This window comes from Symphalangus syndactylus, chromosome X (genome assembly GCF_028878055.3).
Source record: "Symphalangus syndactylus isolate Jambi chromosome X, NHGRI_mSymSyn1-v2.1_pri, whole genome shotgun sequence".
Taxonomy (NCBI): domain Eukaryota; kingdom Metazoa; phylum Chordata; class Mammalia; order Primates; family Hylobatidae; genus Symphalangus; species Symphalangus syndactylus.
In genome coordinates this window covers 113,141,911-113,169,485 of record NC_072447.2, presented here as the reverse complement: position 1 = coordinate 113,169,485, position 27,575 = coordinate 113,141,911, and the positions used below count along the sequence as shown (strand labels likewise).

Here is a 27,575-nt window from a genome sequence, read left to right as displayed (position 1 = left end):
TCACTCTTTCTATTAGAGTTTGCAAAATGACTACATTGACTAATTTTGATGCCATGCTTCCTTACCTTTGTTTATATACGTTGTCTTGTCTCTAGGCAAAAATGGCTAAAAATCTCATAGCTGTGCAGGGACATTTCTACATTGTCTGCATCATGGATACTTGTCTTATTGATGGAGAAAGATGCCCCAGGCATCCTAAACTTTAGACAGCTTCTCTGTCCCAGGACCAAAGTAGAGCTGGAGAATGAGTAGCTCCATTCATTGGATTCTTCACAGTAGTCTGAAATGTTCTAGCTCTCAAATCACACACAAGAAAGTGTGTTTATCTCAGATTAGACAGGGCCTTTTCAGGTCAGACAGAGAGCCTCAGGGCTAGGCCAAGCCACCTAAATAGGGCTCAGAAATAAACATCATACCTGTCAATCAGCAGGAGCTGCAAGCTAATCAAGAAGCACACATGGAAACCACGATGCAGGAAAAATCCATGGAATCAGAGTACCTGTCTTAACTTGTTGAACTCAAGCAGCCTGAAGAGAAAAACAAATCACTGAAAGCTAATTCAGTTGAAACTAAAATCAAGGATGATTCAGCGTGGGCTGTAACACAGCTACCGGTTTAATCAATCCAGCTGATTTTGTTCAGACAATTGTTGGGGGTCTTAGCAATAGGCCATTAGATATTTTGGTACTTAATGGTTGCAGTAGGGAGTTAATGGGCTGTTCTCAGAACAGAGCAGGGCTATATAAATCCAAAAATGAAATTTATGTTTTTTCAGCCCTGTTTATTAAAAACGGCACAGTGCAAAGGAAATAAAAATTGAACCGGCAGCAAATGACCAAACTCATTTGTATTTTCATTTTCTTTACCTGTAAAATTTGAATCACCTCCCCTCGTACTTGATAATCTGAAATGGAAGTGAGAAGGCTACTGTAGAATTATGAAGTTAGTGATTCAGTTTCAGTTCTCCTGCCACTATCTGCATCTCAGTTGCACCCTTTTCTAAACCTCCTTTTCCCTCTCAGCATCCTTGTGTTGACTGATACAACCCACAATTTTCCACAGCAGTCTGTACACCAAGACCATGCATCCCCATACTCCCTGCTCTTCTAATCTCCTCATCCATATCCTTGGGGCCTCCTGGGTGACTGACTCATCAAAGCTAAAGGGTCAACAACTAATCTCTGATAATGGCCAGCCACTGACTTTCCCCTTGCATGTAGCATTTACATTGTAATCCTTCCTTCCTGTGTGCAGGCTGGCATGCCTATCTGAGGGCAGGTATCCTTTCCTCAAATTGCACAAGGTAAGGGAGACCTTGGATGGAAACATGTTGAGGCAGAAAGTCCTATAGATTGAAAGGATGATTGTTATTGGCTATAGTAATTCATGATGAGGAGCCTATTGCTGATTGCTAAACTTCTTTCTCTGGAGCTGAATCATACCCACAGTTCCAAGGCTGGTTTCAACACGTACCTATTTGATAATGATGATGATGATGGTGATAGCTTGAACTAATTATATATTATCATCCAATAGGCAGGTTTTACATGCTTTGACATATATTAAATTATTTATTCCTTAGAAAACCCTATGAAGTTTTTACTGTCATTATCACTATCTTACAGATAAGGATACTGAAGTACAGAGAGATTAAGTGATTTGCCCATGGCCACACAGTTTGTAAGTGTTGAATCTTAAATGCTAATCAAGATGGTATAACTTCAGTTTCATGTTCTTAACTGTTGTATTCTGTCAGTGCAGTTCTCTAGGAACACATGGGTTTTAACTGGATTCAAACTTGTAGTAACACAGTCTGACTGGCACATTTCATAAAAAGTCCCTGCAGCTTAGTTATGTTTTGGATTTACCCAAAAAGTTTCAACTTACTGGTTATCTAACAGAGTGAGCACACTTCTGTGGGGAAGGTGAGGAACATAGATTTGGCTTTATTTCCAAGTTTCCAGCCCTAACCGTCCCCATGCAAAGCAGTTGAGGGCCAGTACTGCTGCTCCTTAGGGAGGTAGCAGTAGGAGAGGAGGAGGTAACTGGTGGAAAGAGACTCAGTTCTCATACCCAATAGGCCTGCAAAACTAACTTCATCATATTAGCAAGGCAAAGCAGAGGGAACAGGCTTGTTCTTCCTTTCCCCTTCCCTATATTTTCCTTAAAGCTATCCTAGCTTATTTACCCCAAATAATCTATAGAAACATTTGCTGGGAAGCATCATAGGCACCTTCTCCTAAGATGCTCCCCAATAGACACCCTAGGGACAGTCCCAGAAATCTCCCTTTTCTCTTCTCCCCAAATGTCTCAGAGCCTGGTATTTTTCTAAGGTCAATCAGGAGCCTGTGAGGTAGCTACACTTATTTCAGAATCTCTTGGTGTGGGGCCTAGACTTCAGTATTTTTAATAAAGCTCCTTAAGCAATTCTAACATGCAGCCAGACTTGTGGATCATTGACAGTCCCTCTCTGCCTTTCTCACTTTAGAACAAGACCACCTGGCCTCCATTATACCCTTACAGCTCTGTGCTAAAAAGAAGCACAAATAAGTTGTTTGCTAATTCTATTTTTCCTAATTCCCAGGTAGAGACCATTGGAGATGCCTACATGGTGGCTTCAGGCCTCCCAAAGAGGAATGGCAGTAGGCATGCAGCTGAGATTGCAAACATGTCCTTAGATATCCTGAGCTCTGTGGGCACTTTCAAGATGCGGCACATGCCAGAGGTGCCAGTCCGAATTCGAATTGGCCTGCACTCAGGTAATAACCAGTTAAAGTAAGAGGAAACATTCTCATGCGCCTCTAGAAAGACTAAAAAAGAAAGGGAAAAAGATAGCTCTCCCCTGATTCCTGGCCACTGGATTATCCAGGTGTCCAGGGCTGCATAATTCCTTTATGCCTACCCAAGTTTACTCTCCTCCCAGTACCTGCACTAACACAGTGGGCAGCAGCTCCTTGTTCCAGGTACTAAACCCTTATAATCTACCATTTTGGTTAGAGGCAATATTTCCATGTTTGACTATGCTGCAAGATCAACAGGTATATGTGGTAGTTAGGATAATTCATTTGATTGATTAAAATCCCAACTTCTGAACTATTTTCCTCCCACATTCATTACCTACTAGCTCCTCTTGCTTCTGTATCCACTCCCCACCTTTTTCTCTTTGCTCTGCTCTTCTAGGCTCCTTTCCTTCCCCCATCCTTTTCACCCCTTTCCTACCAAACTTCTTTAAAAAAATGAATGACATCCACTGTGCCATTTCTTCACTGTCCACTCCCTCCTTAGCTCCTTTGCAATCTGACTTCAGTTCTCACCACTTTCCCCAGTCCTTGTCTGCCTTTACCTCTGCAGCATCTGGAATTCATGACAAGCCTCCCTAAAATGCTCCTCAATTGGCTTTTATGACATGCTCCTCACTCTGTGAATGCTGCTTTTCACTTTATTTACTGGTTCTCTTGACTCTTCCTGTTCTCTAACATTTTCTGCAAAGCTCTCAGTCTTATGATCTCTTTGCTGTCTGCATGTCTCACCTCTAATTTATTACTCAACCCACAGCAACCTGACTTTCATTTCCTACCACTGTCTGATAATTCCTTTTGTCTCTAATTGTCCCTTATATTGGTATTCTCCAGTGTTCTGTCATGATCCACTGTTTTTCTCCTCCTACACACTCTCATGGGTGATCTCATTCATATCTGTGGTTTAACTACCACTTGTATGCTGATGACTTCCAACTCTACAGCTTTAGTGCAGTCTTCTCCCTTAAGCTTCAGCCTTCTATACCAAAATTCCTGTTGATATGCCCACCTGAATGTTCCACATGGACCTTAGACTCGACACATCTAAAACAGAATTATTTTTTTGCCCATACAAACTTCCTGCTCTTCTTATATTTATTCTCTATTTCAGTTGGTGGTACCACCATTGACCTAGTTACTCCAGTTAGTCTTGAGAGTCATTCTCTTTGACTCCTCCCTTACTCTGACCTTTAACATTCAACTAACTACTAAGTCTTGAACACTTTATCTTTTAAATATTTATTGATCTCTCTTGTCTCTTATTCACTCTCACAACCCAAGCCTAGGACACCAACATCTCTCGCCTGGATCACTGCAATAGCATCTTCTTGCTTCCACTCTTGCCTCTTACCATCCATCCTTCTCATAGTCATCAGCATAATCTGTGTTTCCTTGTCTGTCCTTCCATTAGGCTTTAAGCTCCTTGGTGGCAGGAAGCATATCTTACTCATGTTTGTATCCAGAGTTCTTAGCACATAGCAGGTGTTTGATTTTTTCTTTTAGAGAAAAGCCCTCATCTGTCATTTGTGCTTCAGTTTCACAATTCCAACCCCCCTCAGCATACCTCTTCTTGTAGGGTTCACCATTGTTTCAAATTTAACATATTTAAAACTTCAAGTCATCTTTTCCCACAGATCAGCATAAACTCACAAGCTCATGGCAATTTTCTCATGGTTGTCAATCAGACAGCCAATAAGTCTGTTGATTCTTTTATGTCTCTCTTATTACTTCTTCATGGCCATCCACTTCTTTTTTTTTTTTTTTTTTTTTGAGACGGAGTCTCGCTCTGTCTCCCAGGCTGGAGTGCAGTGGCGCAATCTCGGCTCACTGCACGCTCCGCCTCCTGGGTTCACGTCATTCTCCTGCCTCAGCCTCTCGGAGTAGCTGGGACTACAGGCGCCCGCCACCACGCCTGGCTAATTTTTTGTATTTTTTTTTTTTTTTTTTTTTTAGTAGAGATGGGGTTTCACCGTGGTCTCGGTCTCCTGACCTCGTGATCCGCCCGCCTCGGCCTCCCAAAGTGCTGGGATTACAAGCGTGAGCCACCGCGCCTGGCCCATCCACTTCTTATCATTGCCTCCTTTTAAGTACTTTGTGCTTGGATTACTGCAGCAGCCATCGAGAGGGTTTTCCTGGTTTTACTTTTTCCCCTTTCAATGCATTTTATACACTGATCTGAGAAAAAAGATCATGCAATTCCTTGCTCAAAATTCTCTAGTGTTTCAAGATCCTCCATCTTGTTCAACCCACTTAATCCAACCTTGTCTCCAGTTTCTCGTGAGCCATGTGAACTAGGCAGACTGTTCTCTCTAAGAGCTTCCCAAATTCCCTGTACAATCCCAACTACAAGCCTTTGATTTATGTCCCTTTTCCACTGTTCAAATCCTACTCACCCATCAAGACCTAGATCAAATCCTACCTTCTCCACTGGACCCTTCTTGATTGAGTCAGGTCCTAATAAGCACCTCCTCCCATTTTCTGAATTATTATAGCACCTCTGTCTGTGCTTCTTGCCTCAGCCATATGTTGTCTTGGGTTACTGCTTAATTGCTTCCTCTTTGATAGTATTGTCTCTTCAATTAGACTATAAATTCCTGGAGATCTGAGACTATGTGTTACATTTCTTTCTTATTCCCCTTGGTGCCTAGCCATAAAAACAGAGCAGAAGGCCAGGCATGGTGGCTCATGCCTGTAATCCCAGTACTTTGGGAGGTCGAGGTGGGGGGGATCACTTGAGCTCAGGAGTTCGATACCAGCATGGGAAATATAGCGAGATCCCCATCTCTTTTTAGGAAAAAAAAATCAGAGCAGAAACCAGAAAGGTGAAGGTGAAGAACTTTCTGGATAGTCCCAGACTGACTTTTCAGTACGGCTGCTGAAGTTTTCTCAATTACCTTGAACACTTAATACAGCCATATTAAAATGTAAGAACAAAAAGTTATAAATGCAAAATATCCTTCTATTATTTATACATACTGCTTTTCCATGCCCCAACACAGAAAATTGAAAGTCAGCTCTATTTGTTTTCAGATTTTTGAAATGTTTTAGAATAATTCTCTTCATAGACACAGTTTGGGAGCCAGATAAACCCATGAAAGCCTTTCTTCCAACCCTAAGGCACAAGAAAAAGTCACATATTTTTCCTTACAACAAACACGTTTGGACCCTGAGTCCCTGCCCAGGCCTTTCTGGTTTGGGTTTGATACTTATTTGTCCCTGTTGACAGATATAAGCATCTCAGGTGTAACTGTTACGTGGAACAAAGGTATAAATCAGAAGGGCAGTCATGTCTGCATTGTTATAAATTTGCTTTCTTGTAGGGCAAAGAGTTCATTACTCATTATGTCTTTCTTCAGATTCCCAGAGCTATATGACGGCAACTTTTATTCTTTTACAAAGATACATTCCTTCCTGTTTGCACTATTCCTCTATTAGCATTGGGTGCATACCTGTTGACTGTAATTCCAACCCCCTGCTACTCTATAGGGCCAGTTGTTGCTGGAGTGGTGGGCCTCACCATGCCCAGATACTGCTTGTTTGGAGACACTGTGAACACAGCTTCTCGGATGGAATCAACAGGCTTACGTGAGTACCTAATAGAGGGATGGATAGGATGGCACCATCCTGCTATTGAGAAGGTGATTCTTCTTCAGAGAGGTGAAAGAGAGCAGGGTACTTGATGTTTCAATGTTTTAAAGAAAAATAAAAGATAATTTGAGAAGATTAAGATGTATCATGCATTTTCCTGGTCTCTAATGGCAAACCAGTAGGGGGTGATGTTGGACTGAACATGTACCTTTCTTGTTCTAGAAATGAAGCTGTAGCTAAGTGACACCAAAACAGCCACTCAATTTGATAAAAACAACTGAAATAGTATTTTGGGTAAAGAAAAAAATTGGCCGGGCTTCTGGGTTTGTGGGAGTCATGTTGAGAAAAGAACTACATAAGGGACTGACATTTTCCATTTTTCAACTAGTTTGTGGAGACGCACTGAAGCCAGCTGCCTCCCAGTTGGCTGCTGTTTGCTGTTGCAGTCCCCTTTTTGAACCAGTTAGGACCCCAGGAGTTCTGGCTTCATCAAATAGCCTCTAGAATTTAGCTAGCAATAATCCCTCAATCCAAGTAGCTTGGAATTCTGAAATAATTTATTGCAACTTCCCTGTATATAAAACCCTTAGCTTCTATCAAAACAGACATAGTATCAAAGATATCATTTCTTCTCTGCTTCTTTGAAAAGAAAACTGTACAAACCATATGCCATTTGTCTGTTGTTTGTAAGATGCTGGCTCAACTCTTACTCGGTTATTTACTGCCACTACAGAATCACAATGTGCCTTTTGCTTATATCATGGTTGAGCAAAGCATTTTTTATGCTACTATAGGAAAAGCATAGAGAATAACATTCAATTCTATATGCAGTTTTCATGGATTTTATACCAAAAAAGGGAAGAAACCACTTAAGCCCTTAGAAGGGCTTAACTCTGGCAAGACAAATTCTTCTCAAACTTCAGCAATATACTCAAACTAGTCCCCGATGTTATGGTGGACTGTATCACAGTGGGTGGTGCCCTGTCTGACCCCACTTCCCATCACTCATGTGTAGAAACAGGCTTACACAATGGGTCCAGTCTTAGTCAATCTAGCCTGTGCAGCCATGATTAAGGAGGCAGTATGGAACTTAGAAGCTGTTGTCAGAATAAATTTTCTGACATCTGGGAAAGTCTTCAAACTCCTTAGATATGGCAGAGGCCATGGAAGTAGTCATCCAGGAACTGCTGCATTAATATGACTTTGCATATGACTTTACTATTGAAGTGCAACCCAAGATGAAGTGAAATTTATCATGGAACTGCAATGCAGATCTGGCACAGTATTCTGGACTGATGTAAGCTTGCAGAAGGCTGAAGTCATATTCTGGTCTGAACCAGGGAAAACTCCACACATTTCACATTGGAAATACAAAGTTGAGACCAGAAATTGAATTTTGAGATTTAGACAGCACCTTGCCCAGTGATCAGCTAGAACGAAGAAAATGGAGTGAATCACTCACAGCAGGTGTTTATTAAGCACTGACTGTGCAAGGAAGTTATTGTGAAGCATACAAAGAAGTATATGCATGTGCTCTCTGTGCTAAAGGAGCTGGTTAATGTGCTTTTCTAAAAGCTAATGACTATGACCCAAATATGACATTAAGCTCCACAACTGAATGGAGATCTGTAGAGAGGTAGCCTCTCTTCACATTGGATATGAAATCAGGACATGTCACACATCTATTAATAAAAAATTATTTCATCAATATCTCCTTTGTGCTCAGTTGAAACCACTGAGATTCTGGAATGGAAGTGACTCGTGACCCAGCCCTGGAGTGATTCTCCCTACCATACAAGTGGATGGTGGTTGGTATGAGCTATCTCTCTTTTAAGCTGTGTGTTCCCTACCATCAAGATTACTCTACTGAAAGGCTCCCTGAAGACCAGATGCTTGTGGGATGCACACATAGGACTGGCTAGGAATATACTGGCTGGGCATGTATATTTTAGGAATAGGACAACCTTTTTTGAGTAAGGGCTTTGGGTGATCATGAGTTAATGAGGAAGACACAAACAAACAACAGTACTGAGCTATCAAGAGAAAGAAAGTCTTTGTGAGTATACACAGCAGAAACTCCTTGCAGTTCTCTCCAGCCATGCCTTTCTACTCAGGTTGTAATCGGCTTTTTTTTAAAAAAAAGATTTTCTCAAGCATGTGTGAAAACTAGCCTTGGACTTTTATTTAAGACTCAACCTCAATAAGGTCTCACTTCATAGGGTGACAGTTTTTAGAAATGTCAAGGATCTTACCTGAGTGAACAAGTGATTATTCTTCATCAAATAATTACCCTTAGGTTCTAAATAAGATTCTAACGTGGCAGTTCCCCACGTAAATCTCTTATCCCAGATTGAGATCATTGGTTAGAAAATAGTACATTCATGTGTAAACACAGCTAGGTGCCCCCACCCAAAGGTCAGCTATAAATGTACAGTCTTCATAAAATATTTGTTGGAAGAGTTCTTGGGATATTTCTCAGTGATGTTTTATTTTTAAGTATAGCAATGTTGAGAGATAGTTGTAAGAATGCATATGGAAAAGACATCCTTTTGCCTCTTAAGAGATGTAAAGCATGAGAGTTCAGCCATAGTAGCAGCCTGTGAAAGAAGCTGCTGAAGTCAAACTTTCTTCAAATGACGTCACGTTTCAGCTGAGAGCACAGTAGATGCTGGTTTCTCCATCTCAACCTTTGAGTTAAATTAACACCTATTGCATGGCCTTTCATTTAAGATAGTGTCTAGGAGGCTGATAGGTGCTACAACTAATGCCTTATTTGGGCCTGGTGAAGAAGGCCATCACTCCCTCTCCTCCTCTTGTGAAACCCTAAGTAAACCTCTCTCAGGACGTTGCTAATGGTCTAGTTCATTTACAAGTGAAGACATTTATTACATTGACATTTTCTCATTAATTTTACCAGTGAGAAAGGAGCCCAAATCATGTCTCTCCTTCTTTTGCAGCTTATCGCATTCATGTCAGTCTCAGCACTGTTACAATTCTTCAAAATCTGAGTGAGGGCTATGAACTGGAGCTTCGAGGAAGAACAGAGCTCAAGGTATAATGTCTTTTTGTTTTTTGAGCCAGACTACTTGGATACACCTGCTTCTGGAGAGGTCATGGTCTGCTGAAAGAGTTTACCTGGGAGTCTGAGACTCAGAGCTATAACTTGGGGAGAATCTTCAGCCCCATTTGGGGTTCCCAAAAGATTGCTCCATTTTGCCTCAATTTTCTTCTCTTTAAAATATGGCTACAGTGGGGAGGAGTATTGAGATTTTTTTCTGCATTTTTCAGACTGTAAGTTGTATCTTTCTCTCTTAAAGAACTGCACAGAATTTGGCTTTCCAATGAGCTGCACTATTATTTACATTTTCTAACCTACATTTTTTCACTCTTTGGCAGTGCCAGACATTGTTCAATAAGCCATAGTAATTGTGAGTTTGGATTTTCTATTCACTTTCTCAGTGGCCACCCTTCCTGGGTGAAAGGCACCCATTGGCACACTATTTGCAGAGAGACTTTTTTCTTTCCCTAAGAAACCAGGAGGAACAAAGTCAGTTTCTATGAAAGGCAAACATTTTGTAGCCCCTTTTTCCCTGTTAGAGTTATCACTTGACCTGAGATACAGGATTAGAATAATTTTAGTTTTCTTTTTTTGCCATTTCCACTACGTTCTATTTATCTCTTTCTGAATGACCCAAAGACCACCGGTTGACCCAGTTGTAAGAGAGCTCAGTGATATAATAATCTAACTCCCTCATTTTCAGATGAAGACCAAGGTCCAGAGAGGTGTAGTTTGAGCAGGGTCACACAGTCAACTGATAGCAGAATCAGGTCAAGACTCAGGAAGCCTGACTTCCTTTATAGTGACCTTTCCATGACATCATACTGCATGAAGATGATTTTCTCAGTTATTAATTTTGGGCAAAGCAAGAGCAGGGCACTAAGTGATGCACAATTAGCTTCTGACTTTGGCGTTCCTTTTCTAAACAGTGGCAAGTTACATGTAGCTAGATTTCAGACATTAAAGTTTGGAAGGTCTAATTCTAGTTGATAACTTCCTCCGATGGCTAGTCCTAGTTTTTTCCTTCCAGTAGGTCATTAGTATCTTCCAGGAGGTTGGATGAGTCACTTACAAGGGGACAGAGGCTCCTTTCCCACCTCTTGCAGAGAACTCAGACAGTAAAATGATGGAGACAGGGATATTACTTGGGCAGTGAATCTAACTGTCCAAAGCTTTTGTGATCCTTCTATACATTCTGTCGTATTTCAACAGAGGAGTAGAAATGCAGCTTGGTTTCCTGAAGACCTTTTCCTCTGCATTGCTGGGCAGAGACCACTCATTTAAAAGCTGAAGAGTTGCCACTTTTGAAACTGAAAAACAAAAATGCGTCCCTGTCCCAATGGTTATTATTGACCCACAAATTCAGTTCAGGAGCACTCACATCTTTGGATGTTTCAAGTACAAAATCAGGACTTAACTTCAAAAGGGCCCTTTGCAACTTCATGGTTTCCCCAACCCCAGGGAATTTGGGAACATTTTGCAGCAAGTTGGAAGAAGAGCCTTTCCCTGACGCCACATTGGGCCTGGATTATTGTGGTGGCAGGGTACTTATGAGGAAGAGAGATTAAGAGGGAAGAGAAGAGGCAGCCTCAGAGGAAAGGAAGGGGCAATGAGAACAAGGAAGAGGAGAGGAAGTAAGGCCCAAGAATAGGTCAGGAGAGGAGGAGAGATCCTTTCTGTGTCTGTACCCTCTACCTCCCCACCAGAAACAGGTGTTGTACATTGCATCATAGGGGCTGGGGGACATGGGGTTTCTGGTCCACCAGGGACATGCAATATACCCCCAATAAGACCATGTCGCCAGCACACTTCAGAAATTCTGATTCAACATTTTCACTCCCCATCCACTCTGTGCTACTGGAAGCAAGAGTTGCTCCAGTACATGGGGCAGAAATATCACATCTGATGGTGAGCCCAGTGTGATTTCAAAGTTGATGGCTAGAAATGTCTTTTCCTTCCAGCTGACTGATGTTTGAGATTCCTCCATTAAAACCTTTTCTCTTGGGCTCAAGGTTTATATCCAGTAAGAACCTTCTTCCCTCCATGCCATCTCCTTCCCTAGGTTGATGACACTTTACGTTATTTCGCTTAGTGGAATCAAAAACGTGGATTAATTGGGTGAGAGAGGAGAACATAGGGCAGTTGAGTAATTGGCTGGGTTGAGGTTACAAAGAAAGAGACCAAAGTGAGGAAGCTGAAGTAGCTTGGGGGAGGACTCATTTAGAGATGAGAAGCTCAGCCTCTTGGGCCCACTGCCCATTGCCCACTTCAAGCCCCTCTTGTACTATACTGGCAACAAATTATCAATGCCTAACTGGCCAGTTCTACTTTTTCAATATTTGTCTCCTGGTGGGCTAGTGATAAGTCACTGTATTACCTCTTCTCGTACATGAGTCCTGTTTCAGTCACTGTTTTTCTGACAATTGTGGAGCTCCTTGCTGAGATTTTTGTATATATCTAGGCTTATCAGCTGTATTTACCAGAAACTTTTAGGTAGATTTACATTCTGGGGAGACTTTCTCAAATGATTGCTCTTCAGCCAGTTTATGTTGTTGTTGCCAGAGGTGGACACTTTAAAAATATTTTGTAATTTTTAATTGTAAACTGACAATTAATAATCGTGTATTTTATGGGGTACAAGGTGATGTTATGATTTATTAATGCAATGTGGAATAATTCAATCAAACTAGTTAACATAGCCATCACCTCAAATACTTAACATTTTTTTTTTGTGGTGAGAACATTTGAAATGCATTTGCTTAGTGATTTTGAAATGTACAACATTATTAACTATATTCACCATGATATGCAATAGAGCTGAAAAAATCACACATATTCTTCCTGTCTAACTGAACAGATTTTGTGTTCTTACACCATCATGTCTTCATTTCACCCACCTTTGGCTTCTGTAACCACCATTTTACTCTCTGCTTCTATTAGTTCAATTGTTTTGGACTCCAAATATAAGTGAAAACATGCAGTATTTGCCTTTCTGTGCCTGGCTTATTTCACTTAGCAAATATTCTTCAATTCCATTCATGTTGTCACTAGTGACAGAATTTCTTTATTTTTAAAGGATGAATAGTATTCCATTGTATGTATACACTAAATTTTTTTTACCCATTCATCTGTTGATAAACAGGTTAATTCAATAACTTGGCTAATGTGCCTTGTGCTGCAATGAACATGGGAGTGCAGATATCTTTTTGACAAACTGATTCCAATATTTTGAGTAAATACCCAGAAGTGGAATTTCTAGATCATATGGTAATTCTACTTTAACTTTTTGGAGGAATCTTCATGCTGTTTTCCATAATGGCTGTATTAATTTACATTCTAGAAGTGGGCACTTTCTGAACTTGTCTTTGAATTCTGGGGTTAAACAGTATTTGGTTCTCAGGTTCCTAAGTATTAGTATTTGTTTTATTTTCCCCAGTCTTTCCCACTCATACCCCAACCCCAGCATACAAACACAAGCAGTCGTGTGTGCATATGAGCACACACATGCACACACACCAGCAATTGAGTTAAGAAATAGTGAGATTGAATTGACAGAGGAAAGTTTTGCCTCAAATTCTTGCCCTATCACTGACTTAATGTCTGACATCAGACCAGTAATTTCACCCTCTCTCTGTGCTTTCGTTTGTCCACATAGAGGCCTCATCTGACTTGTGGTTATCAGGAAGCTCATTAATCTCACAAGCTTCAAATTTCCCAATAGTTGCTTTTTGGCCTCTAGATCTGCCTTTTGACTCCAGTGTGTTGGAGAAGCTTTGTGGTATGGAAGGAAGAGCATTTAAAATTTGGTGTCTAGTAGAGCTGGTTTCAAGTCCCAGCTGTGCCTATTTATTGACAAGTCATTTAATCTCCAGGAATCTCAGTGTCCCCATTTGCAGAATGAGATTAATAATTAACCTACATTCTAGATTTTTGTGAGGATTAAATAAGATAGGAGATACCAAAATGTCTCATAAGCATCATGCCAAAGTAAGATGCTATTATTTGGGGGATCTCTAGGACTGCTTGGGGATTGATATTGGGTCAAAGAGTTTGCTTCAGGCTTCAGTGGTTGCCATACTTGTTTTCTCTCTTTTTCTCCCTTTAGCAAAATTGTGGAAGTCAGGTAGGTAAACAGAGAACTGGGATTCTAAGAATTCCTTTGGATGGGCTCCAAAACCTCAGAGAGCCCCTGGAGCTCCCCTGCATACTCTTTGATTTGGAAGCTTGCCTGAGTCCATAACACTTCTATCCTCTTTTGCAACCACTAGTTTTGGCATCCCAGTGTGTCCTAAGACCCACCCAAATCTTTGGACAATCCTGGCATCTACAAAGCTCCCTTGGGGATTGGCATGCTGTTCTGATAGCCTCTAGATCTCAAGACAAACAGTCAAATATGGCTGAGGGTGGGGGTCCTTGAATTTGAACTTTAATAGTATGTTTTTCCAAAATAAGATCCAGTGGTGCCTTGAGTATTCCAAGTGCACAAGGGCTGAGAGTTTCAATTAATGAAACAGTCTGATTATTTACTGGGCAACTGTCTGTATAAGACACTACACTAGGTACTGTGTAAAAAGAAAAAGCTTTGGAATCAGAGGAGTTGGGCTTAATGTGTTTAGAACCTATAACATGGCATAATGTTTGTGTTTAACTGTACTGTGAGCTCCTTAAGGACGGAGCCATCTCTGTATTCCCAGCCCTAGTACAGGAGGAGTGGAATAAATGAAAGAATGAGTGATGGAATGTATTTTCAAGTTGCTTACCTCTTCTGAAAACAGAGTGGGCTCAAATAGTCCAATTATTTGAACTATTTGAGGCTTAGGAAGAGTCTGATGCCAGTTAATGGAGGTTGGACTACAGTGGTATGCTCTTTCTACTTGCCTCATAGAAGTCTTGTTCAAGCCTTGAATCAAATATTTGCAAAATGCTTTGAGATTCTCCAATTAAATATGCTAATTATTATGGTTGTCGTCATTATTGTTAAGAGATAAATATATGTGATGTAAAATAGGGAACAGTGGACTTGATATTTAAAGGGGGCAAATCTAATTGGAATTTCTAAGTTAAACAATTCAGAACTGCTCCAAATGAGAGCTGCTGAGAGTGAGACTATATTTCAGATTAATGAGTTGGAAACACATCCCATTACTTTTCTCAGTCTTGGTAAACACATTTTTTTCTTATGGATTAGAGGAAATGAGAGAACAGATGAAAGAGAATTGAAAGGAGGAGAGAGAAGCACATTGAGAGGAAAGTTTACTGGAAAGAGAGAAAAGCAGAACAGAGGCAGAAAATTTGGCTCCTCTGAGGTCATCACTCAGGCCCTGGGGTGACTAGCTTGAGTTTACACTCCTTTTCTCTTCTGAGACCTATGGTTCTTGACAACCAAGTAACTGAGCTATAGATGGAGGCCAACTTGGGGTCTTGCCCTACCTGTAAGAGCCCCTTGGCTGGAAGAAAAGAACACTGCACAAATGTAGACCTCTCAAAATAGCCAGGATAATTTAGGCTTAAAATTTAACAGCCTGTTTTCCATTTTTACTCTCTTTTTGGGTTTGGTGAGAGCCATTGAATGAGAGGGTAAGCGGGTAGGTAGAATCTGAATATATGTACTCTAGATACAGAAGACAATGGCTTACCTAATGCCAAAAGATCAGGGCACAAATGATAAACAAAATCTTCAACTGAGCATCCAGACATCTGGTTGCTGTGAAACCAAACATCCACACATTCCCAATGATGAAGCTGTATGGTGGCGGTAGACAAAACATCTGGATGACAGCTTGATATAATGTTCACTTTTCATTTGGCTGCTCTGGCTCAGCTCCGTAGGGAGGAAGACTCCAGGGAGTGGTGAGGCAATTTCTGAGCCAAGCTGAATGCTTATATTCTTTTGGGAAAATTGATTATAGCATGCTTAAGATTTTTCATGTTTTCTATCATAAGGGAAAAGGCACAGAGGAGACCTTCTGGCTGATTGGGAAAAAAGGCTTCACGAAGCCCCTTCCTGTGCCCCCACCAGTGGACAAAGATGGGTAAGTGGAGTTCACATTTAATTGGAGTCTTCCTATGCCATACTCTGCCACACTTTCTTCACTGCCTATTTGATGTCTTCCCTGCCCTGCAGGCAAGTGGGCCATGGCCTACAACCAGTGGAGGTTGCAGCCTTCCAAAGAAGAAAAGCAGAAAGGCAGTTGGTGAGAAACAAGCCACAAGGTAATGGCCAGGAGGAAAACAGAGCACAGCAGCTTGCCAAATTTTCAAATCTGGGGCTTCCTTTGGCATGCGTGCCAGTGTTAGCCTACACTCTGTTGGCATAGTGTGATGGAGCTGGAGAATTTCCAAGCTCTAATGAAATGGGTGAAAACCTTGTTGTGGGGAGGCCTGCTGCAGGGTGAGCTGCACCTGAGGGAAATTGTCTGCCCTGGCCTGAGAGAGACCCTTGCCTCTTGCCCTGACAACATATTTGAATGCTAACAAAGCTAGCCTTGCTATCCAGTTATCAGGCAGGTACACTTGTCTCTTTTATTGTTGAGCACCTGGGCCACATGGTGAGCCACATCAGATGTTTAGAGACTTACATCTGTCTAGGCAATAGCAATAGGACTACCTGCTATTCCTGGGATCTGTTGGCAAGACCACCTTGGAGGGGATGTTTATGTCATTTCCTCCGGAGGCACTGCCTGATCCCTTTCAAGGTTGGCCTTGCCAACCAAAATAAGACTGGCTACTCTTTGACTGCCTAGCTTGTATTCAGGACAATTTCTCCCATCCTTCCTCCCCTACTAGGATGGTACAATTCTGAAGCAGCAACAACCATCTAATTATCAAGAATTCTCTCCACATATTTATCCGTATTTATCTCTGAGGAATCCATTGTGTTCTTGGGCTCTTCTCAGTATCTCTTATCTTCTTTATCGTGTTTGCTTTTTTTTTTTTTTTAAATCTTGCTTTCTTATTCTTTCTTCCATGGGAACTTTGGCCCTGAAACACTTTGCTCCCTCCACATATCCTTGGAAATCACAAGATTCTAAGGTAAACATTAAGGCATCTCCACATACTCCTGCTCCCTTGTTCTCTAACATGTCCCAGAATAATCACAATTCTAGCAGCCACTACTAAAGGCATCCACATACTTTCATATTCTCCCACTGGCCTCTGATGACTTTGTTGATTCTTTGTGACTGTTTCTGTCCTAAGGAAACCCCAATGCATCTTCATTTCTGCAACAATAACAGGTACCCTGAACTAGTCATAAACATTTATGCATCACAAAGTCTTCTGTATTGAGTGTGTGGCTCTTCTGCAGCCTCCTGCATCACCCTCTGACTCACTGACACCTGGGGCCAGGATTTGTTCTATAGTCTTCCAATTTCCAGAAACATTCTTTCCTGTGAGTAGGGAAGCACAGGAACAACCTCTGACACAGACAGACACACACACAGATCCAGACACATACTCTCTAGCCTCTCTCTCTCTCTCTGTCTGCAGGAAAGTGTTTGGAAGCTCTTGAAGGATTTATCCCTTTGGAAGGGTAGTGTGGCATTGGAGGCACTGTATAAGAACCCATCCATTCCTAAGAATGTGTTGGAGTTTGCAGCAGAAAATACTGCAACTCACTTACCATCATTGGCTGTGTGATTGGTAGTGCTTTCCTGACATGCAGATGAATGTTGCTTAGGTCATTTGTAAATTCACTCATCTGGAACCCCTTGACAGAAGGCCAGCTTCTGTGTACTGTAGATATATGGAACAGATTGAAGCCATCGGGTCAGGAGAGGATTCCACCTCTGGTCCTGGCCTTGTTAACACGTGTACTTCAATCAGCATGTTAACTGACCACATGGCCTTGGTGACCTATACATATCACAAAAATCCCCAAGAAGTGCATCCCTGACAAATTTCAGAAGGCTTGCCCTAAATCCAAGCACTCCTCTGTTGCTGTTACTTGCTAACACCACCTATTCCAGAATGTTTCCAACTTTCTGTGAATTTATACTTACTGGGATAGACCCAACTTACAAAAGACCTATGATACCTATGAATGCCACTGACTTGCTGCCACCATCATAAGAGATGTTGAGGAAAAACTTGAAACCTTTAAGAGAGCCCTGTGAGGTTGGCCGGGGAGGAAGAAAAATTGCTATGAAAGGGGGCACAGCTTTGGTGAAGTGATTACAGGGGCTGCCTCTCAAGCAGGGCCCTACGCTTCACCTGATAACTCTTATCTTGAGTCCCCAAATATCCACTAGTTCTCAAACCTGGTTTTTGTATCATCTGGTTACTTTCCATAAAATTTCACCAACTGGGGTTAATTTTGGGCTGACAAGCCCCCTCTTTTAATCATAGATGTGCTTTTTTGAGGGTGAGAAGCAATTAATCACCCATATCATAATGAAGGTGAACTGAGCTAACTGTTCAGGAGGACTTGGCAGTTTCATTTTGATTAGGACAAAGAGAAATGGCGAAATTGGCAGTTTTGAAGAATAGAGGGTCACACTGGCAGGCTTGGGATAACACAAAAGCAGTGGATCCCTGGGAAATAGAAGAAGGGTGAAAATAAGTATGAAGGTGGAAAAGTTAGCTTAGATTCCACCCCTTTTAAAACTTTTGAGTCTTTATTGGACTCAACAAATGGAGAGAAAGCACATTTTCCTTCTGCTATCAGGACCCAGGACTCCCACCAGAGCTTTAATATAACTCTGCTCCATGTGGGTTAAATCAGCCTTTGTGGACTGGCTAGAAACCTGACCACCACACATATAGCACTGTTACTAGGGAGGAAGCCATTCCAAGTTCCAAATCATCGACTTATAAATGTGTAGAACACATCTCATTAGTAAGTTGAAGACCACCTGTATATTAACATGCCCTCTTTTTTTGTTAAATTTGTAAAACCCTTGTAAATAGCAATGTCTAATTATGCAAACCTGACACACGTAATAATGTTTATTTGTTTAACAATCCAGGAAAGTTGAGCAATTTGCAAGCTGTTTATGGAATACAGTAGTGGTGTGGGGCTTGGAATCATTCATATTGAAATTCTGTGAAAGGCCTAGGATATATAAGGTATGGTTACTGTTTTCTCTTTCTCTCGCCCAGGGGCAAAGGGCTCCAAGATTTGAATCTTCTCTTGGTGAGGCAATGGGAAAGCTCACTTCAGTTCAACAAATTATTCTGCCTGGGCAAGAAATTAGTGAATGACTACACCTCTGAGGATGACCTAATTCCGGTGTGAGCAGGACCCTGGGAAGTAATTTTTAAAAGTTTTGCTCAATACCCAGCTATCACTAGCAAGGCCGTATGAATGTGAACTGCAATAGATGTGAACCTTATGGAAGAGTAGAGCGCCACCTCCAAGTTTAGTCATTCCAAAGTAGCAGGCCCAACTTGGATTAAGATGAGAAGCTCTCTATTTTCACAGAAAAAAAGTAGGAGGCACTATGTTTTCCTTTTCATTTCGTTTTAATCTCTAGAAAGTATTTAATGAACATAATTTATAACTCAGATACTATAAGATTAGTGCCAGGAAAAAAAAAAAAAAACCTTCCAGCAAACATACATCTGAATCCCAGTCTATTGTGACCTCAGTTGGCTGGAATGCATAAGGAAGAAAGAGGGAGAAGAGTCTGGTTAATTTTGTTGTTTGGATAACTGAAGGCTAAGAAGTTTCTTTGTTTTCTTATTGCTCATTTTTCAAAATCTTTCCAAAACTGTCACTGTCTCTTTTCCTAAGTTAGGCAACATAATTGGATTGTCCTTGCTAGATGAGTATTTAACTGGGACTCAGGGTAGTATTCTAAACATGACAGAATAAATGTAAGATATATTGTCAGGGTAAAAGATATAAAAATCATAGACTGAACTGAGAGATTCCCTTAAAGTTTTGTACTTTCCCTCCCTTTTCCTGCCCACCCTGCCTTTCAACCCTCTACCCCTTCTCCTAAAATAAATCCCTTTGAACATTTGTTTTTACTTTATGCTTTTAGTTTTCCAGATTCCACTTTCAATGGGTTATTGGCAGTGGCTTGCCACAGTCACGTGGACCAAAGCAATAAGGCTTAAGTCTCAGGCATGTTTAAAATAGTTAAGCAAGCTTTTCCTCTCGTTTATTATATTAAAAAGTCTCTTTATTAAAACAGCTGAACCCAAACATATCAGCTAGTAAATCAGTTAATTCTTTTTAGTACAACCCCTTTTAAAGAAATAAATGCCTAAGGTATAATTTGATACCTTTCTCACTATTATTTAATTTTTCCACTATCAACTCACCCTGAATCTGAGCTTAGAGTCAAAAGTTCTTCCCAGCAGTTTTCCTTCAACCTTCAGTCAAAGCCCTTGGACTACTTATCTCGTAACAGAATCCAACTTCTGCCAGCCTCAGGTGGTCTACTTACTATGCCAAAGCTGTTCAAGAGGATGCAGAAAAGGATTAAGTTGCCTTTCAACTTCCTTGAGCAGAGTTTCTAACTCCTTTTTCCAGGCATGCCAGAGAAGGATGCATAAAATATCATCCTCTATTTTTAACAAGGTCTCAGTCAAAAGCTGAGCTTTTAAGACCTAACTAGAAGTTTGGGTGACAAATGTAATAATGTTTATTTGTTTAAAAATCCAGGAAAGTTGAGGAATTTGCAAGCCGTTTATGGAATATGGTAGTGGTGCGGGGGCTTGGAATTATTAGTATTGAAATCCTGTGAAAGGCCTAGGATATGTAAGGTACGCTTACTGTTTTCTCTTTCTCTCGCCCTTGGGCAAATCTTGGGCAAAGGGCTCCAAGATTTGAATCTTTTCTTGGTGAGGCAATAAAAAAGCTTGACTTCTTCCAGAGATGGTAGCACTGTCCTGCAGAATACATATGGAAGGATAATTGAGGGCAAGGGAGTGGGAGTGGGGCTGCAGCTCCAGAGCCTCCATGAATTTGTATTCTCCCAAACACAGTTCGCTTATTTAGCCCTAGGACCTATAGCTCCAGGGTGGGCCTGCAAAATGAACACTGCTCAGCCAAAATCTTTTATTAAGCAACAAAACCCACTGAGAGTGATTCCTAACTCTGTATCTGATCCTATCCCCTATTCTCCTCCTTAGTATTTCTCTAGTCCAGCATGTCAACCAAGTTTATCTTGTCAAGCCTACTAATTCTGTCTTGTTCATGATCACATCTTCCTTTGCTTGATTTTATCATGAGACCCTTTGTAAAACTATTCCATCCATTTTTAGATTCTTTTTCATGAAGGCCTTCTGCATTGACCAAAACTAAGTTTTCTTCAATTTTTCTTAGTGCTTTAATTATTTGATCAGAAGAAAAACCATTCCCTACTCTCATATACTATTTGATTTATTTAGTGAGGTATAGCATGAGTCTCACATACAACTGATTATTTCTCTATTTGTCTGTTGCTACTAGCACACTGGCTTGAGTTGGTCATTAAGAGGGAGTAAAAATTTATCCCCAGTTGTTTTCCTAAGTACCCTTATATTCCTTGTATAAAATAAAATATTTAGAAAACAATTTAAATAAAGTTTTCAAACAAATTTAAATTTGTTTTATCACATCCCTCATATCTGCTTGTTTTCTTGTGATTTATCTTTTAAAAATAAATTATTGGGAAAACAAAGCCAAATGTGAATGAACTGCAAGTTAGGTTTTGCTTATTTAAGGTTTTACTGTACTTTACAACATAACTTAATAAAATGATCATCCCATGGGGAATTATGTAAGCCCTTTTCTTTAGTTTTTTTTCCCTTACGGACCTCAATAGCAATATATGTTCATTGTAGAAAATTTAGAAAAACACAGAAAGGCACACAGGAAGTTAGGATTGTTCAAAATTCCTTTAGATCCTTTATTCTGTCTTCCCTGTTTGGCTTCACTTCATAGTTTATTGCATGTTATTATAGCATCTACCTAGTCAAAGAATACCTGCACTCAGCTGATTCTGAAATTAACCCAGTTTGCTTTTATTTCATTTTATTGTTGGCAATATTAGTCATATTTTTGATGGTAGAAGTTGAATCTGTTTAGATTTTGGGCAGCTTTCAGTGATACAGTCATTCTTTTTTTTTTTTTTTTTTTTTTTGAGACAGAGTCTCGCTCTATCGCCCAGGCGATCCAGTCATTCTTTATTGCACTTGGGATAGCGAAGCAGGAAGAGATAGCAGATGGCTATCTACTTCATCAGAGGGCCATAACTTGGTTTACTACATAAAGCAACTCTAACAAGAAGTATTGTTGCAAGAACTCTCATTTTTCCTACCTTGTCTTAGACATAGTATAAACAACTTTATTACCAAACTACTCATTTAATTACATTCTTGTCCTTAATCCAACTGGAATCAACTTGCAAGGAGTAGGAGGTGGCAAACAGCCAAACAGTAATACTTCATGCACTGGGTGGTCACATCTATGTGACATCAAATAATTGAATGTAACTTAAACACTCAATTGAATCAAGTAAGCATTAATTAGCCAAAAGGCCACAGGGGATTGACCATTTTACTTTAACCTCTTCTCCAGCCAAAGCTGGTGGACCTAATCAATGCATTTCCCATCTGACTGATTGATTATAGCCCATGAAAATAGTGGAGTCTGTGCAATATAATTCTCTCTCACCCCTTCTGTGGTCCACGCCTTCTTCTCGGGTCAAGATAATTGATGAGTAGACCATAGATATGGACACAACTTACCTTTTATAAGACATTATATGTCTGTTATTTGTGTGTTGTTTGTGTTTCTCCTGGAGTGGTTTGTAAAATCCCTGCAATCTTACTTATTTTCTAGTTTGGATTTGCTGTAGGCCAAGCAATAATGAATTGCTTTCAAAGAGAGAAGCAGAAGTGACCATTAATCTATATATTCACTTTGGCTCACTACAAATTAGAGTGGCTCCAGATGCCACTAAAGAGCTTTCAAAGGTGACTAATTCCAAGCAAATGAATATGCACATAGAATCATAGAACTGGCAGGGCCTTTGGAAACTATCAACCCTGTTATAGTATGAAGGAGAATATGAAGATTCTGAGAGGAGAAGCTCTCCTTTTAAAATTACTGTCTAGTTAGTAAATAAGAACTTGCTTTACCAAGTCAAAAATAGATCTGAATTATCAAGGAAAACCTCTGACCCTTAGGAATACTTCTTAGAAATTCTAGGGGTAAGATCCCTAACTGTGTATGTACAAGCATGGGCTTGGCAGGAATACTCTGGTTTGGGGTGTTTTGAGCTAGGTGACTGCTGACATCACAATCCAGAAAGAAATAGAGTACAGAAGGAAGATAGCAGATTCCTTGATTACTAAATCAGCTTTACCATGCAGACAGGATCTAATCCATATATGCCCCTATCTAAGATGATCTGGCCCAAGTGGATGGAGAATAAACCTCTAATTCTGCCTGGCCCTATGGATTCATTTGTAACTTTTAGCACAGGACCCAGGTCCTATAGAACTAAAGTCTCAGAAATACATGAGGAGATGCCTGACTTTGGAGAACACCAAGAATATTTTCAATGTGCCCAATATCCAAATGGTAGCTCCTATATATAGTGAGAGAAGTCAGGGGAGAACCAAACCTGCAAACTTTAAAGCAAGATAAGAACTGAATCTGATTACTACTTGTCGACACCAACTTTCTCCTCCAGAGACAGGAAATTTCCTGAGTTGTGAGTACAATTTTGTATTCACTGGGTATAGACTAGCCAAAGAAGGGCTTTACTTCAGGGGTGGTTGAGCTCATCATGGGGAATAGACACAGGTGAACTTCTCATGACATGGCTTCCTGGAATGATAGATCATAGGAAAAACAATTGTTCAAGCAGCATTGGTAATAAGAATGAGCACTCTCAGGGACTAGCTGATGGAGCTAGTTTGGGTTTGCTGTAGGCCAAGCAATAATGAATCTCTTTCAAAGAGAGACTGGGGGTAGAGGTGACCATTAACCTATATACTCACTTTGGCTCACTGTTAGTGGCAATATTTTAACTTCACTGGGACATCTTTGATGTGGTTTAGAAATAAGTCCACATGTTTTGTGGGGCATCCCTTGGTCCAGGAGCAATCTAGGGTCAGATTAAATTTTCTGGATGGTTGTGAAACTGTAGAACCTGCCTCATTGGTCAGATTTGGGTTGATTTAGTCATTGACCCCACAGGACAAACATTAACACAAAATATCCCCACTTATGCTTATAATTAGAAAGTACAACACTATTTGAACGGTTTTTAGTAACAGTATTCCAAACCATATCATAAGATGATTATGTTACTCCAGAGAAGTAAGTTTTTTCCTTCTGTATGTATATCTTTTCTGTATTTAAGTGTATTTTTCTTGGATCACAGTTCACCTCTTGTAATTTTCCTGCTCCAGAAACTTCAATGTTCCTCTAGTTTTAATTCCTTAGTTGGTTTCCAACCTAGCTTTCTCTACCCTTCTTCTTGCAGTTTATTCTCTAGTCAAAATCTATTATTAGCTCTTTCCTTTGACATTTTCTGATTTCATGCCATTAATCATGCTGTTTCTTCTACCTAAAATTCCTTCTCTGTCTCCTACCATCACATGTCCAAATTCTACCCATTCTTCAAAGTCTAGTCAAATATCTCTTTTCACCAAAAGCCTTCCTTGTTCACTATAATCATATGTCTCCATTTCTAAATTCCTACATTTACTTCTTTAATGGTTATGTAACATTAACTTGTTTTATGGTTGTTTACTTGTCTTCCTGTCGCAACTATATTTGACCTAGATTTAAAAAAAAATTTACAAGCTTCTTGAAGGCAGGAACTATGTTTACTTCATCTTTGTACTCTGCACAGTGCCTGATGCATATGACAGGCACTCAATAAATATATGTTAAATAAATAAATGAATATTTCTATGTCTTTCTGTGTATGTATCTTTTTTCTGTGCACTTTTACCCCTTCTTTTGTTATTTAATGTTTTTCTTGCGTTCCCATCCGTCTATCTACTATCACCCTCTCTCACACCACCTGTGGAGATATATATACTCATATATATATACTCACATATATATATGTAACTTCATAGCTATTATTTAAAAACAAAGTATATTTTGTATTTCTTGTGTTTATTAGAGGTTAGATACCTCGCTCTTTATCTGAAAAGTGTTCACGTGTTTTTATATTTCCTTCATAAAATACTAAAGAGCTAAATTAAGTCACATTTTTAGTATGTCATAGTTGGTTAACTTTTTTTCTTGAGGACCACTAACCTTTGATAGCGAAAACATTCCTCATTTGTGCATTGAAAAGAATCTAGTTATTGTTTATTATGGTTTTAACTTGTGGCATTGAGGGTAGTCAATTTTATGAATTGTAATACTTAGCCAAGAGAAATGGACACTAAGGGACAAAGGAAGGGCAAGATAGCCCTCTTAACAGATATGAAGGGATACCACGGCGAACAGGTTTTATGTTGCTTCAGAAGATAGAATCTGAATCAAATGATGGAAGCTGGAGACATAAAATCAACATAAGGCAGAACTTTCTAGTAGTCAGAGATATCTGAAAATGAAAGTTAGAGTCTGAGAGATGGTGAGTTCTCTGTCATTAGGGATATTCACACAGAAGTTAAATGATCGTGTAATGGGAACACAGTAGATGATATTTTGTGCATTGTATGGGAGTTAGGATAAATGATATTTCAAGTTCTATTCCCATTCTGAGTTTTTGGTTCTACGATTCCTTGACACACCTTCTTAAAACAGACCTAAGTGGTTTTCAAGTGTTAAGAACATGTGAAAACAGGTCAGTTCAAACCCCAAACCAGAAAAAGTTATAAGAAACATAACTAGAAGCTTCAGACAGTCCCATGATAAATCACTGTATTTGCCCACTAAATCTCACTCTGAGTTTCTTGGTAGTTACAGCAAAAAGGGAAGAAAACAACAAAATTGAGTTGCATGGTTCTCTGTCAAGTAAAAAAAACCCCAAAACAACAACAACAACAACAACAGCAACACGCCTGTGAGTTCATCTGCCTAGAGAGATTTCTTTTTCCTGCCACTGAATTCCAGGAGGATTTTATCATGTGAAACCTGTATAATAGATATTGTTTATTATAACGGACAATGTGGTTTTATAAAAGATATAGACACAATCTTCAAATGGAAATATCTTTTCTTCCTCTTCAAAAAGGAATAAAAGGCTGTAAAATGTCAAATCTTAAGCCATTAAGGGTCTCCCCAATCCAGAAAGCTAAGGTATTATGGCTCCAGTAAGTTGTTTTCTGTTGATCTGGCTTACTATAGGGACCTGGCACAGAGAACCTACAAGAATAGACAGTTAACATGACCCTTATCAGCTCTCAAGTGTCTTCTGTATCAAGTTATCCTCTTGGGTCACAGAAAATTTATTGTCAAATTCCCTGAAGGTTGCCTCAAGGAGTATGTGTGGTCTCTGCCAATTACTTGCTGGCTTTGGTGATTAGCTATTGGGAAAAGCCAATTTGCCAGATCTTCTATGAAGTGTCATTGCATATCTACAGGGGCAAGGCACTCAACTTCACAGAGAGATGAATTTATGAAATTAATAAAACTTTTATGGAGTAAGGACCCTTCTCAATGAATATCAGAGAAGTGCCTTGATCAAAGACATAGTCTAGCAACCAAAAGTAATTTTAAAACAATTTAAATTCTCGCATTAAGCAAAAATCTTAAGAGAACTCATTAAAATCTCCTTTCCTCTCTCTCTCTCTCTCTCTTTTGCATCATATTCCAGGGGTTTCTAGTGCCTCTCTCTTCAATTCATTGCCACCCTCCAACTTTTCCTGTACTTTCAGAGTGAACAATTACTTTTCTCAATACTCCCCTCTCTCTGAGCACTTTATTATGCATATTGACTTAGATTGTAGCTTAAATCTTTTCCCCCTGCCTCTCATGTGTTCTTGTTTTCTCTTCTTGATTCTGCACCCAAGAGGTAAAGAATCAAATTTGCCAATAATAGGAGAGAGTGGTTGGAGTTGTGAGAATCTGAAAAAACAAAAACCAAACTCTCCTTGATGCACTCGGGCAGGGAAAAGGCTGTGAACATAAACACATTCGTAACTTTCACCCCATCACACTGTGTCATAGAAGTTTAGTCTATTCTTTGGACAGATGAATTATCAGAATCACTCAATTTCAAGCCTGTTTTGTTATTAACACAATTTCTTTCTTTTTTAACTCCAATTTATAAACTAGGCTTTCCCACAAGAATTAGAAATATAAAGATATTTGGAAACAAATAGTTAATTATGGCAAAACCTTATGTTAAATGTGGTTAGAAAAGATAGCAAGCCATTTAGACTGTTGGTATAAATCATTCTAGTGCCATCTTCGGCATGCAGAGAGGGAGCAAGGAGGGGCTGGCTGGACTTCCCAATGCTTCCTAAATCTCCCCTCTACAGTGCAGCTTCAATACAGTCATGTGCCGCAGAAGAACGACTTGGTTAACGACTGTCCACATATATGATTGTGGTCCCGTAAGATTATAGTACCACATTTTTACTGTACATTTTCTATGTTTAGATACACAAATGCATTGGAACCCGGAACAACATGGGTTTGAACTGCATGGGTCTATTTATATGTGGATTTTTTCAATAAAAGTTACACTGAGTGTTCCTGCCTCTCCTGCCTCCCCTTCCACCTCCTCCACCTCTTCTGCCTCTGCCACCTCTGAGACAGCAAGACCAATCCTTTCCTCTTCCTCCTCCTCCTGTTCAATGTGAAGACAAGGAGGATGAAGACCTCTATGATGATCCAAGGGCATTTAATAAATAGTAAATATATTTTCTCTTATGATTTTATTAATAACATTTTCTTTTCTCTAGCTTACTTTATAGTAATAGTAAAGTATATAACACATATAACATACAAAATAAGTGTTAATTGGCTGTTTTAATCTTTTTTAAATGTTTGTGGATACATAGTAGGTGTATATATGACCATTTATGTTTCAGTAAGGCTTCTGGTCAACAGTAGATTATTAGTAGTTAATTTTCTGGCAAGTCAAAATTATTTGTGGATTTTCGACTGCATTGGAGTTCAGTGCCTCTAGCCCCCACATTTTTCAAGAGTCAACTGCATTTACCATTGTTACATTTGACTACATTATTCAGTACAGTAACATGCTGTACAGTTTTGT

General features: G+C 39.8%; 1 protein-coding gene across 1 annotated transcript in view; it reads left to right on the top strand.

Annotated features, from left to right (window-relative positions):
• The window catches only part of GUCY2F (guanylate cyclase 2F, retinal), a 102,460-nt gene extending 83,057 nt beyond the window's left edge, over positions 1 to 19,403 (top strand). The window contains 6 exon segments of the mRNA XM_055268492.2: positions 2,585 to 2,759; positions 6,285 to 6,383; positions 9,344 to 9,438; positions 15,388 to 15,476; positions 15,569 to 15,657; positions 18,544 to 19,403. Coding sequence (XP_055124467.1) covers positions 2,585 to 2,759; positions 6,285 to 6,383; positions 9,344 to 9,438; positions 15,388 to 15,476; positions 15,569 to 15,657; positions 18,544 to 18,566 — 570 coding nt within the window. The 3' untranslated portion in view covers positions 18,567 to 19,403.
• The last annotated feature ends 8,172 nt before the right edge of the window (positions 19,404 to 27,575 follow it).